The following is a 14,334-nucleotide window of genomic DNA, read 5'->3' on the forward strand; positions in this document are numbered from 1 at the left end:
AAGCGGTGGAAAGCCAGTCCAAGTGAGATTAATAAAAGGGACACAGGCAGTGGCAAATCAAATGCAAGACTGTGATCAGGCTGGCAAAAAGGGACTATGAGGAGCATAATGCAAAAAACATAAAGACCAACAATAAAAATTTCTTCAAATATATTAGAAGCAGGAAACCAGCGAGGGAGGCAGTGGGGCTCATTACTAGATCCCATGCTCTTTAACTTGTTCATTAATGATTTGGAGTTGGGGATAAGCAGTGAAGTGCCTAAGTTTGCAGAAGACACTAAATTGTTCAGGGTGGTGAGAAGCAGGGAGGCACTCCTAAGAAATCTGTTGAGGCTGGGCGAGTGGGCGTCAATGTGGCCAATGAGGTTCAACAAGGCTAAGTGCAAAGTAGTGCACATTGCGGTCAAAAATTCTAACTATAAATACAAGTTGATGGGGTGCGAACTGGCAGAAACTGACCAAGAGGTAAGAAGGACTCCTTTAAGCGGTGGAAAGCTAGTCCAAGTGAGATTAATAAAAGGGAACACAGGCTGTGGCAAATCAAATGCAAGACTGTGATCAGGCAGGCAAAAAGGGACTATGAGGAGCATATTGCAAAAAACATAAAGATCAACAATAAAAATTTCTTCAAATATATTAGAAGCAGGAAACCAGCCAGGGAGGCAGTGGGGCCCTTGGATGACCAAGGGGTCAAAGGATTACTGAAGGAGGATAGGGAAATGGCTGAGAAGCTGAATGCATTTTTTGCCTTCGTCTTCACTGTGGAAGATGAGAAGTGTTTGCCTACTCCAGAACCACTTATATTGGAAGGGGTGTTGAAAGACCTGAGTCAGATTGAGGTGACAAGAGAGGAAGTCCTACAACTGATAGACGAATTAAAAACTAATAAGTCACCAGGTCTGGATGGCATACATTCAAGAGTTCTGAAAGAACTCAAAGTTGAACTTGTGGATCTTCTGACAAAAATATGTAATCTTTCATTGAAATATGCCTCCGTTCCTGAGGACTGGATGGTAGCAAATGTCACCCCCATCTTTAAAAAGGGTTCCAGAGGAGATCTGGGAAACTACAGGCCAGTAAGTCTGACTTCAATACCGGGAAAGTTGGTAGAGACCATTATCAAGGACAAAATGAGTAGGCACATTGATGAACACGAATTATTGAGAAAGACTCAGCATGGGTTCTGTAAGGGAAGATCTTGCCTCACTAACCTGTTACATTTCTTTGAGGGGGTGAACAAACATGTGGACAAAGGAGACCCGATAGATATTGTTTACCTTGACTTCCAGAAAGCTTTTGATAAAGTTCCTCATCAAAGGCTCCTTAGTAAGCTCGAGAGTCATGGAGTAAAAGGACAGGTCCTCTTGTGGATCATAAACTGGCTAATTAATAGGAAGCAGAGAGTGAGTATAAATGGGCAGTCTTCACAGTGGAGGACGGTAAGCAGTGGAGTGCCACAGGGCTCAGTACTGGGTCCTATGCTCTTTAACTTGTTCATAAATGATTTGGAGTTGAGAGTAAGCAGTGAAGTGGCTAAGTTTGCAGATGACACTAAATTGTTCAGGGTGGTGAGAACCAGAGAGGATTGTGAAGCACTCCAAAGGGATCTGTTGAGGCTGGGTGAGTGGGCGTCAATGTGGCATATGAGGTTCATTGTGGCCAAGTGCAAAGAGATGCACATTAGGGCCAAAAATCCCAGCTATAAATACAAGTTGATGGGGTGTGAACTGGCAGAGACTGACCAAGAGAGAGATATTGGGGTCGTGGTAGATCACACACTGAAAATGTCAAGACAGTGTGCGATTGTAATAAAAAAGGCCAACGCCATGCTGGGAATTATTAGGAAGGGAATTGAAAACAAATCAGCCAGTATCATAATGCCCCTGTATAAATTGATGGTGCGGTCTCATTTGGAATACTGTGTGCAATTCTGGTCACCGGACCTCAAAAAGGAAATTATAGCATTTGAAAAAGTGCAGAAAAGGGCAACTAGAATATTCAAAGTTTTGGAACATTTTCCCTATGAAGAAAGGTTAAAATGCTTGGGGCTCTTTAGCTTGGAGAAATGTTGACTGTGGGGTAACATGATAGAGGTTTACAAGATTATGCATGGGATGGAGAAGGTAGAGAAAGAAGTCCTTTTCTCCCTTTCTCACAATACAAGAACTCGTGGGCATTCAATGAAATTGCTGAGCAGTCAGGTTAGAACGGACCAAAGGGTGATTAACATGTGGAATTCACTGCCACAGGAGATGGTGGTGGCTACAAGCATAGCCAGCTTTAAGAGGGTGTTAGATAAAAATATGGAGCAGAGGTCCATCAATGGCTATTAGCCACAGTGTGTGTGTGTGTGTGTGTGTGTGTATATAAATTTTTTGCCACTGTGTGACACAGAGTGTTGGACTGGATGGGCCATTGGCCTGATCCAACATGGCTTCTCTTATGTTCTTATGTTAAGAAGTCTAATCACATTCCCTTTTTCATTGGAAGACTGTGTGAGGCAGTGTGGGGTAGAAATGAAATGAGGACACTGAAGAATTGTAATCACTGGCAAAGCTATGTATTTTTCCTCTCAAGAAGTTACATAAAGCAAGTTTTAAAGTATGAGACTAATGATATGAATTAGTTAGTTTAATCTCTTCCAAGTGCATTTCATTTTGAATGATACCTTTGATAGCAAACACATGGTATATCCTAATTGAAACAATGTACAGCTAAATGTGTAAATGCAAAGCATAAATATACAGCTGCAAGGAGGTCATAAGTCAGAGAGGTAAACACATGCCAAATTTCATCAGGGAGCTCATTAGTGCATGACTGAATATACATGCAGAGGCTAAATGAATATTACTGCTTAGACCTCCAAAACAGAGACAATAACCAATCAATTGTAATTAGAGGAAGATGCTCACACTGACCTACCTGTTGCAATTGAGCATGTTCCAGAGGAGGCAAATCCAAGGATAGAATTTAAAAAATCTATTCCAAATGTTGTTCCTAGAAATTTAGAATGCTGAATGGTAATTGCAAGTTATAGTAGCATGTTCAACTGGCATGCCAGTATAGGCTGTCCAAGGCTGGATCACAATTCCCACTAATTTCATTGGAACATAGGGGGAAGTTTACTTTCTTTGGATTTCAAATCTGTGTGTATTCCAGAGAAAATTAAGCATACGTAAGTTCTATTGAAATGAATGGAAATTAAGCATTCACTGGATGGTGCACCAGTATTCTAATAGCTGCACAACAGCATTTGTATTTTGCCATGGTTTCTAAACATAAGCTTATTCCCATGAGCAAGTCCTGTGATTAATTCCACATGCAGATGTTTTACATGCCAGGATCATCTGCACAGTTGCTTTCCAGAAGTCTCATGTACAGCAGTCCTCTTCATGAGAATCTTCAAACCTCAAGTGCTGTCAGTGAGGCTAGCCGCTAATGTACATATAGTCACTGAGACTTGGTTGGAGATTTTGCAATCAGGCCCCAATGCTTAGCAAGTCCTTGTACTATGGGAGACTTGCTTAAGACTGGAGTATAAATGACCTTCTAGCTGCTGCTGAAATGAGAATCTAGCTCTGCATCTGACCCTTCTCCAGGTGGGCTTTCTGATTATTTGAGTGTGCTTATGTTAGGAGTATTTATCATGTAGTATGTTCAGGCAAGAACCTCTATAGCTTACCCTATCCCCTCCTTGTTTCCCTTGCAGTGCTCAAAGTATATATGCATACTTGAATGGTCACCTGGATTTGATTAAGAAATCTTTGCCTGTGGGTTTCCTCACTGTTGATTTGCATGTTTGGCCAGATTTCCATGGCAACAGATCTCCCCTAGCAGATCTGACTCTAAAGGGCATGGTAAGCTTGTCTTTGCAGAAGGGTCAAAACAGAATAAGGAGGTAAAATAAATGCTTGAAATTAACATTTTTATTTGAAACATTCTCATTGTTAATCATGGCAGATCCCACATGATTTGGGTTTCTCTCGTACATTTGCTGCCACAGAAATTTGTAGATTTTTAAAGGACACAGGAGTTATGGGTACTTTTACTGATCCATTATTATAAGATGATTTGAACAGTTTAAAGGGAAAATGAGGTTAAATGTTTTAAATAAACCATTATGACTAGTACCTACTATGTGCATCCTGGAGAGTTGAGGTGGTGGATCTTATCTTAAATTCTTCAGCCCCTTGTCAACAGGATGGTTGTCCATAGCAAGCTTTGAAATATTTCATTGAAATATATTTGGAAAGAAAAAGGACTTTTAAAATGTGATTTACAAGAATAGCATAAAGGAGAATATGATCGTAATTATTTGACTTATTACTCATTAAATAGGTGAGCATTTAAATTTTGCATTTGTCTAGGTGAAAAAATGTATGCTGCTTGTGCAGCTCAGAAAGGCAAACTGGCAGTTCACTTTAATAATTTGCCTAGCAAAGCATTCTGAAAGTACGGAAATCTCAGACTGGCAAGAATGGTATGCTTTTCTTTGTTTTCCCTGCAGGTTGTTGGACTGACATTATCTCAAAGCCTTGATGATCTTGCTCTTCTGTATTTGGCCACAATTCAAGCCATTGCAGTAAGTAAGCTACTCTGCAATCCTATGCAGTTAAGCATTTCTGAGGTCACTAAGTTCAATGGACTTTGAAAGGTGTAACTCTGTTTTGGCTTGCTCTGATAAGAAAGCGAATTACACTGCTCATTTTTTTACAACAGATAAATGAAATTTTAATTCATTCAGTGTTAATATATTGACTGTACCTGTTTTTTAAACGAATTTGTAATTACCAGACTGATTCCTTAATAGCAGTTGCTCTGCCACCGGACTTTTGCTTTCTTCAGATCAAGCAAAATTCCCCACCAGTTGCTCCATGGGCGCATTTTGATCTGCGGCTCCCTCCAATTTCCCTTGCAGCTTCCTGCTCTGGTTTTTTTTTTTTTTTTTTTGAGATTTGGAAGCTGTGAGGAAATTGGAAGGTGCCTCGAGTCAAAATGTGGCCGCACAGTGACTAGTGGGGATGCGATCGCTTGATCTGAGGAAAGCAGGAGCCTGGGGATGGAGCGACTGCTAGTGAGGAAATGGACCCAGTGTTTTTACCATATGGTTAGAATAGGATGAATTTAAAAGGGCAGTATAGAAATAATTACTTCTTGGTTACTAAAGAACTATGGAGATAAATTCACAACATAGCCTAGTTCTCCAAGTAATTTCTCTCAGGCTTTAGGAAGTGCGAACTTTAAAGTACTCTTTAAGGAGGTTCAATAGCAATAGCAATTGAAAAAGTCGGCACTCCATACTTTTTCTTGGACTAATAAAACCAGTTTGATTAAAAGCTTTATTTTGCCCAAATGTCTTTATTCATTTCAATCCATCCCAATTAAAATCCCACTCAGTGATATAAGGAAATGGCAATCTAAAATTTTGAACTTCTAGGACAATAAAAGCATTGAGTGGCATTCAAAATGCTAAGGAGGGACACAATGAAAGGGGGTCTGAAAATCCCAGATCTGAACCTTTACTATGAAGCTTCACAATTGCTCAGATAGTCCATGCATTGAATAGGAGAACACAGACTCATTGATTTCAAATAGAGGAATTATATACTGCCCTGTACTCAATGGAAGAATTTTTATGGAAACCATCTCTTTACAAGGCTAATACCAAAATCAATAATGTCTTCTTTAAAATCTACTTTGAAGATTTGGGCTAAATGTAAAGCGACCTTTATACCTGCAGTTTTGGTCCTTTCTCCATTCTTGCACCAGGAATGGTTCCCTTCTGGGAAGAACTTTGCTGTGTTTCAACACTGGAAACAGACTGGGGTTACCAAACTCTGTGATGTAGTTGATAAAGGTCATCTTTGCTCTAAAACCCAACTGGAGGGTAAAATCGGTCATAAAACCCCTTGGTTCCAGAATCTCCAGATGCAGCATCTGTTCAATTCTGCCCTGATTAAACAATCCTTGAAAAGACCTTTATCAGACTTGGAACTTTTAATCAAACAAAGTAAAGTACAAACAAAAGGCCTAATTTCAAAATTATACAAACTCCAACTTTCAGTAGATGCGGGGGGGGGGGGGGAGTTATTAAAATTTCAGACCCGTTGGCAGATGGACTGTGAAAATAGATTCAAGAGCGATCACTGGGCTCAAATCTGGCACCCAATACAACAAAGATCTTTTCTATAAGCTTCCAATTTTGTAAAATAACAACTAGATGGCATTTATCACCGCAGAGATTCTATTTTACTGAATTTTTTTGAAAGTCAGGTTGATTATTCTCAGAGGCAGTATGCTAGACTGTATTTGCAATTGTTGCTGTATTCTTAAGTTTTGTTGTTCAGTCGCACATTTGAGTCCAACTCTTTGCGACCCCATGGATAAAGTCACGCCAGGCCCTCCTGTCTTCCACCATCCTCTGAAGCCTGTTCAAATTCGTGTTTGTTACATCAGTAACACTGTCCAGCCATCTCATCTTTTGCCGTCCCCTTCTTCTTTTGCCTTCTGTCTTTCCTAGCATCAGGATCTTCTTCAGGGAGTGCTCCCTTCTCATTTGGTGGCCAGAGTATTTGAGCTTCAGCTTCAGCATCTGACCTTCCAGGGAACAGTCAGGGTTGATTTTCCTTAGGACTGACTGATTTGATCTTGCAGTCCGAGGGACTCTCAAGATTGTTTTCCAGCACTATATCTCAAAAACATCTATTCTTCTGCGCTTGGCCTTCCTTATGGTCCAGCTCTCAGAGCCATACATTACTACTGGGAAGACCATCGCTTTGACTATACAGACTTCTGTTGGCAGGGTGATGTCTCTACTTTTTATTATACTGCCCAGGTTCGCCATAGCTGTCCTCCCAAGGAGCAAACGTCTTTTAATTTCATGGCTACAGTCACCATCTGCAGTGATCTTGGATCCCAGAAATGTGAATTCTGTCACTACTTTCATGTCTTCCCCTTCTATTTGCCAAGGAGTGATGGGGCCAGATGCCATGATAATAGTTTTTTTGATGTTGAGTTTCAAGCCTACTTTTGTGCTCTCCTCTTTCACCCTCAACAAGAGGGTCTTTCTGCCATTAGAGTAGTATCATCTGCATATCTGAGGTTGTTGATGTTTTTCCGGCAATCTTAATTCTGACTTGTGCTTCATCCAGGCTGGCATTCTGCATGATGTATTCTGCATATAAATTAAATAAGCAGGGTGACAATATACATCCTTGTCGAACTCCTTTTCCTATTCTAAACCAATCAGTTGTTTCATATCCCATTCTGACAGTTGCTTCTTGACCCTTATACAGTATTCTTAAGAGGTTCCTCCTATTTATGGACGAGAGAGCAAAACTCAAGACACTTGCTCGTTTTGGGGAAGCAGCATATCCTTCCATTTCCTGTGATTACTTTAGATGCTGGTGATAGGAATAACTATCCCAGTGAGCAAACAGTAGGTGGGGAGAGCATGGCAGAGGAGACAGTTATTTAGGATTTAATTAGACTTTGGACTTGCTTTTCTGCAATATATGAAAGCTAATCAAAATAAAGGCCATCCTGGACAAAGCTGAACCCATCAGCTTCTGACTAATGATATAGGGTTGCCAAGTCCCCTTGTCACTCTAGTGAGGAGACGTGGGGAGCATTCTGAGGTGGGCGGGGTTGCAGTGCAACATAGTGGAAGTGACATCATTGTGTCTGGTTTGGTCTGATGCTCTGGTTTGTGAACAAAACTCAATGGTAAATTCAAACAGTAGAGTTTTGCCCCCAAACCAGAGCATCCCCACAACACGTCCCTGACACAATGACATCACTTCTGGATGATGTCATTGTTATCAGGGCAGGTTTTAGGTGTTTCCCCCACCAGCCAGATGGTCTAAAGTGGAGAGAAGCCTCCAAAATCAGGTGATCCCCTGCTGGGACCTGAGGAGTGGCAACCTTATGAGTTGTCAAGATTTGTTTCATTTTGCTTTAGTTTTTACTTCCTATAGCATTTTTCAGAAGGCAAAACTTTTACCAGTCATTCTGCCCTTTTTAAAGACTAAGATACACTGAGGTGTACAACTGTACTTTTACTTGCATCTTGCCTTACATCTTTTATTTATATCTTGATAGCTAATTTCAATCATTGGTCATTTTGTGTAGTTTACTTCTGTTTAATTGAAATGTAAATCTGTAGCCTTCTAAACATGTTACAAAAGCAATGTAAGTCCTGGCATGGAAAGGAAATTCTTTAGCTTCCTTTTGCACACTCAGCAATGTTTTAGGGATACCTTGAAAGATACCAGTTGCTACTGTTTTCTGATGTGGGTTGCAAAGGCAGACAGGCAGTGCAAATTGCTTTTACATTCATCATCATGGAACTCCATAAAGTTTAGCTGGTAAGAGCAGATTCTGTGATTACCATTTACACTGTTTTTGCACTACTTTTATCAACAACAAAAAAGGATTACTCTTACTGAACCTGGAATATATTAACACTAGTTATTATTGCTGAGTTTTACTCATGTAATACCAATCTACTTGGTACTTTTATCTCACCCCTTTATTTAAATAATATATGCAATCACTTTCTTAGAAAAAAACACTGCAATATTGTCTCATGAAAGAGATTACAGACAAGTTCTCAGTGCCAAAGAAGTACTACAGCATTATTCTATGTTAATGAGGTGGAAGCTAACTCAGTTGGATATCTTGGGAAAAGCTTCTATTATTATCCAAGTGCTTCTCTGCACATTACTGCAATGTGGTTTCTTCAGCTTCTCTAGACTTGTTTTGCCTACATCAGATTTTAGTGATGATTGAGATTTGTAACATGAAGAAAATTGATCATGTTTTTCTTTTTCAGCTAATAGATTTTTTATTTAAGGTTTTCTTGGGGGGCGGGATACAGAATAGAAAAAGTTATACATTGTGGCACATCAGTTTCTTTTAAACTCAACCATAACATTTTGTGATCCGCACATTCAAAAGTTTTGCTGTTATCTATGAATCACAAGCTGATTTTCTTCTGTTATATGCTTCAGTATACAATTCTTTTGTATGCTTCAGTAACCAACTTAAATTTGTAATATGATTTCTAGTGCCTCTTCCTTTTTCGATATGATAACAGTCTTTGTTTTAAGCATTTGAGCATGACTTTATTCACATGAGAAATTAATGCGGTAGTCCAATAGTTGCTGCAGTCTTTGATGTCTCCATTTTTGGAACTGGAATGTAGATTGAGTATTTCCAGTCTTTGGGCTGTTGTTTCATTTTCCATATTTGTTGGAATATTCTTGTTAAGATATTGATTAACTCTGTTTCTGTGGCTTGGAATAGTATTATTAATATCCCATCTACTTCTGGTGATTTGTTTGTCCCTGATGCTTTGAGTGCAGTTTCCATTTCACTTTCTAGAACTGCAGCTTTTCTTCAAAAGATTCTTCTTTGAAGAAATCTATCATCCTTTCATCTCTTCTGAATAGTTCTCAATATATTGTTCCCATCTTTTCTTTATTTTATCCAGTTCTGTTAAAGTCTTCCCAGGCTGATCTTTTATCATGGCTAACTGTGCTTTAAACTTCACTTTGACTTCTTGGATCTCTTGTTCTTTTTCTTGTTGTTCCCTTCTATTTCTTTGTACTGGTTATTGTAATAGTTCTCATCTCTACATGCAAGTCACTGGAATGCTACAGTAATAGTCTTTTACATTCTTCCTTGATAATATCACTGGTTTCAAGCCATAGGTCTCCTGGTTCATGTTCAAATATGTTCTTTGCATGGTCTTTAAACTCTTCAGGAATGTTATTTAGATTGAATTTTGGCACTATTAATGTTTCGGTGATTTTCTTCAGGTTTATTTTAATTTTTGATATTAATAATTAACAATAGCTCCTGGTCTTGTTTTAGTAGACAGAATAGAGTTTTTCCATTTTCTGCTTGCAGTTATCAGATTGGTTTGATTTCCATATTGGCTATTTGGTGATGTCCATATGTATACAATTGTCTGTCTGGTTGCTTGAAACAAGTGTTTGCAATGAACAAATTGTCATTGCAGAATTCCACGAGCTATTCTCCTGCTTCATTTCATGCTCATAGCCCAAATCTTCCAACAATATTTGAATCTGATTTGCTTCCTACCTTTGCATTCCAGTCACTTATGATTATCAGCACATCTTGTTTAGGTTCCTGGGCACTTGCATAAAAGCTTTCAGTTTTTTACTCATCAGCATCTGTAGCTGCAGCATAAACTTGAATGATAGTTATATTGATAAGCTTTCCATGAAGTTTGATTGGTATTATGTGATCAGACTTTGCATTAGAGTCCCTGACTGCTTGTGCTAAATATTGCCTCAATTTTAGAGCAACTCAGTTGCTTTTCTATTTGCCATTTCAAGAGTAAACACTTTATAATTTTCTCTCTGAAAATGTCCTAATCCAGTCCACTTTAGTTCACTCACTCCTAGGATTGCAATGTTCAAACATTTCATTTCTTCTTTAATGCTTTCAACTTAACTTTGATTCATACTTACTATATTTTGCATTCCGGTTATATGTGTTGAAAAGCTTTAGACTTTCCTTTTGCATCCATTCATGCGCCCCCTTGCCCAGATTGCCCGAAGGTATGGGTTGGGTTGTCATCAGTATGCTGATGACACCCAGCTCTATATACTTATGGACGGCCGGCCTGCCTGCGCCCCAGAAAATTTGGACCGGGCGGTACAGGCGGTGGCTGGGTGGCTTAGGATGAGTGGGCTGAAGCTGAATCCGGCGAAGACAGAGGTCCTTTGCTTGGGTCGTTGTGGCCCGGGAAGGGAAATCCCCCTACCAGTCTTTGACGGGGCGCCGTTGACAGCGGTGCACAGGGTCAAAAGTCTGGGGGTACTATTGGAGCCTTCATTAACAATGGAGGCTCAGATAGCAGCCACTGCCAAGTCTGCATTTTTTCATCTTAGGCGGGCGAGGCAGCTGGCTCCTTTCCTGGAGCCCGACGACCTAGCAACGGTGATTCATGCTACGGTCACCTCGAGGTTGGACTACTGTAATGCCCTCTACATGGGACTGCCCTTGTGCCGAACTCGGAAATTGCAGTTAGTGCAGAATGCTGCCGCCTGGCTGCTACTAGGGCTCCCTAGATGGGAGCACGTTCGGCCGGGGCTTCGGGATCTGCACTGGCTGCCAATAATATTCCGAGTCCGGTACAAGGTGCTGGTCATTACCTTTAAAGCCCTATATGGCCTAGGACCTGCCTACCTTAGGGACCGTCTCTCCCCACACGTTCCCCAGAGAGTACTAAGATCGGGCTCGCAAAATCTGCTAATAATCCCCGGGCCAAAGGAGGCCCGTCTGAAATCCACCAGGGATCGGGCCTTCTCAGTAACAGCGCCTTACTGGTGGAACCAGCTGCCGGAAGAGGTAAGGGCCCTGTGGGACCTAGGGCAGTTCCGCAGGGCCTGCAAGACAGTCCTCTTCCGGCTGGCCTACAACAACTAACTGACACTGAGAATTTTTGGATGGAGCTAGAATGTATTTTGATAGACCGCTGCTTTTTATGTTTTACGTTTTACTAATTATTGTTTTAACTGTTGTTATTTAACTGTTTTACGCCAAACCTATGTAAGTTTTATATGTTGTAAGCCGCCCTGAGCCACCTCGGTGGGAAGGGCGGGATATAAATCGAAATATAAATAAAATAAATAAAATAAAAAACCAACGTAATGTCCTTTTGGCTTTAGTCAAGTTGCATCATTAAGAACAGTGCTACTCATACTTGTTCTCAGCTCTTCCTCTGTAGCTGATTGAGTGACATTCAACTTGGAGGGGGGGGGTTCCTGTCTTCCAGCATGATATATATATTTTTTTCATTTTGAATTGTCTCATCATAGGGTTTTCAAGGTAAGAGATGTTCAGAAATCATTTACCATTGCCACTTTCTGCACAGTACTAGCCAGGTTTAGCTGAAGTGGCACTGCTGTTGTAAAGATTCTCCATCAGTGTCAACTTCCACTACTGCTGCCATCCAGTAGCTACCCTTCAAGGATTCTTCTATCCCCATCAGTATTGGAACAGTCCATTCTCTTCTGCTGATGTGGCCACTATTCCTAACGTGAGTGGGTACATCTTAGTATGGTGTCTCAGCTGTGACCATTCCACCTTGAGTGTCTCTGCTTCTTGACAGATTCTAAATTCCTTATGGTATTGCTCTCAGGTTCATTGACCCGCTCACCACATTAAGGTGTGGGTCTAAGAGGAGGAAGAATTACCCATCTCAAATTAAAAAGCACTTGAAACTTGATCCTGCTATAATAAGTATTTAAAGCTTAACTGCTTTTCTATATTTAACTACCCATCTTAGATCTGAAAAAAAACAATTGTAAAGCTTGCAGTGAATTGTGGCCATATTCATTATAAAAACCAAAGATTTAGAATTGGCAGAGGCCTGATTCGATAAGAATTTTTTTTATTTTGAGGTTATGTTCAAATTTAAACCCTCTATCTAAATTTCAAAATATAATTTCGGAACATACCATTGGTACACAAAGGACCTTCTATTTTTATTATCAGGACAAAAATCCCTGAAACCCATTTCCACATTATTATTTTTTTACACATTCAGAGAGTGAATAAGAGGGTCAGCTGAGTTGAAAAAGTGTACTATAATTTCTTCTTTTGAGCCACATGGTTGAGGGCATTCTCTTGGGAAAAATAGTGGACCGTTCTTGTTATCAGGATGAGAGAAGGAGAGCCTATGTGTATGTTATGCTTCCTGTACAGCAATGTGTTTTGCCAGCGTTTCAACAGCAATGTGGACAACATCAAACATGGATGTAAGCATATCTGAAAATCTGCATTGCTACAGAGACTTTAGATATGTACACAGGTATTTAAATACCCATGTATACACATACATGTTGTGTATGAGAAGCTGACAGAGCAACCCTAATGTTTAAACAATGGTTATATTGACCACAAAGCCTATCCAGCTTCTCTGAGGCATTCATTAATTCCTGTTGTTACATTGCAACAGCAGACCTAAGATTAAAGAAAAGCTTTGCTTTCCAGTTTTGTGAAAAAGCCAAAAACTTGCATCACCATTAGATCTTCTGCATGTCTTTTCCCTTTTTCTTCATCCATCATAACAGTTTAGCTAACTCTTTGATGCCTTGATTTGCCTGATTCTTAGACCCGCAGCCTACTCATTTACAAGAAATATGACGTTAAGTTTTAACTTTCCTTGTTGGATTTTTAAATTTTGTTTGAATTTTGTTTTATATATTTTCAAATGAGGAATTCTTGAGTATATACTAAATTTACCATTTGTAGTGTCCTTACTAAAAAGACTATGGAGAGCATGCTTCATTAAAGCTTTAGAAAAATAACCAATGATCTCCACATATGAGCACATTTTCTAGCCCAAATCATCCCTGTTCTTGTAGGTGAGGAAGAATCTTTAATCAGCATCCTTAGTTAATTTCTGGTTCTGATCTGAAGATTCCTCAAGGTGACCACATACAATTACACTTGTGGGGCCTTCCTTCATTCTTCTTGTGGGGCCTTCCCCACTCCTCCACTTGCTCCTGCTGGAATGGCCTTGAGTTAGCCATAGCTTTCACAGAGGTTGTCCTTGAAAGGGCAGCTGCTGTGAGAGTCCTCTCAGTCCCACCCACCGCACAGGGTGTCTGTTGTGGGGGGAGAAGATGTAGGAGATTGTAAGCCGTTCTGAGTCTTTGATTCAGAGAGAAGGTTGGGGTATAAATCTGCAGTCTTTGTCATCTTCTTAGGGTTGCCAGGTCCATCAGAAATGCCAGCGGGGGAAGGGGGACATACATTCCAGGAGCCGGAAGCGTCATTGCGTGGTATGCCTGTGTCATTCTACCAGTGCATCTAATGAGTCACCAGGGGAGCAGTAGATCCCACAGAGCATCCTGGAAACAAATTGGATCCATCAGTCTCTGTAGATGAACATAAATCCGCTCACCGCCTGTGCAAGATGAGGCTGGGACACTCAGCTGAGCTTTCAGAGCTAAGTGATCTAACCATGGCATTGCCTCAGTGGCATTCAGATCAATGTTTATCCCCATCCCAAAGATCAGAGCCCTCTGAACATATGTATAGCACTCACCTAGGAGCTTGTTTATTCTAGCTCGCCATCATAAGAACATAAGAGAAGCCATGTTGGATCGGGCCAATGACCCATCCAGTCCAACACTCTGTGTCACACAGTGGCCTACACACACACACACACACACACACACACACATATAGTGTGGCTAATAGCCACTGATGGACCTCTGCTCCATATTTTTATCCAATCCCCTCTTGAAGCTGGCTATGCTTGTAGCCGCTGCCACCTCCTGTGGCAGTGAA

At 40.5% G+C, this 14,334-nt stretch overlaps 1 protein-coding gene across 3 annotated transcripts in view; it reads left to right on the forward strand.

Annotated features, from left to right (window-relative positions):
- FGGY (FGGY carbohydrate kinase domain containing) overlaps positions 1–14,334 on the forward strand; it is a 346,832-nt gene that overhangs the window by 240,051 nt on the left and 92,447 nt on the right. For all 3 annotated transcript variants that reach the window (XM_060231899.1, XM_060231898.1, XM_060231900.1), the window contains 2 exons: positions 3,710–3,857; positions 4,508–4,582. In XM_060231899.1, coding sequence (XP_060087882.1) covers positions 3,710–3,857; positions 4,508–4,582 — 223 coding nt within the window. The remainder of the gene's footprint in view (positions 1–3,709; positions 3,858–4,507; positions 4,583–14,334) is intronic.

The sequence above is a fragment of the Heteronotia binoei genome, chromosome 2 (assembly GCF_032191835.1).
Source record: "Heteronotia binoei isolate CCM8104 ecotype False Entrance Well chromosome 2, APGP_CSIRO_Hbin_v1, whole genome shotgun sequence".
Taxonomy (NCBI): Eukaryota; Metazoa; Chordata; class Lepidosauria; order Squamata; family Gekkonidae; genus Heteronotia; species Heteronotia binoei.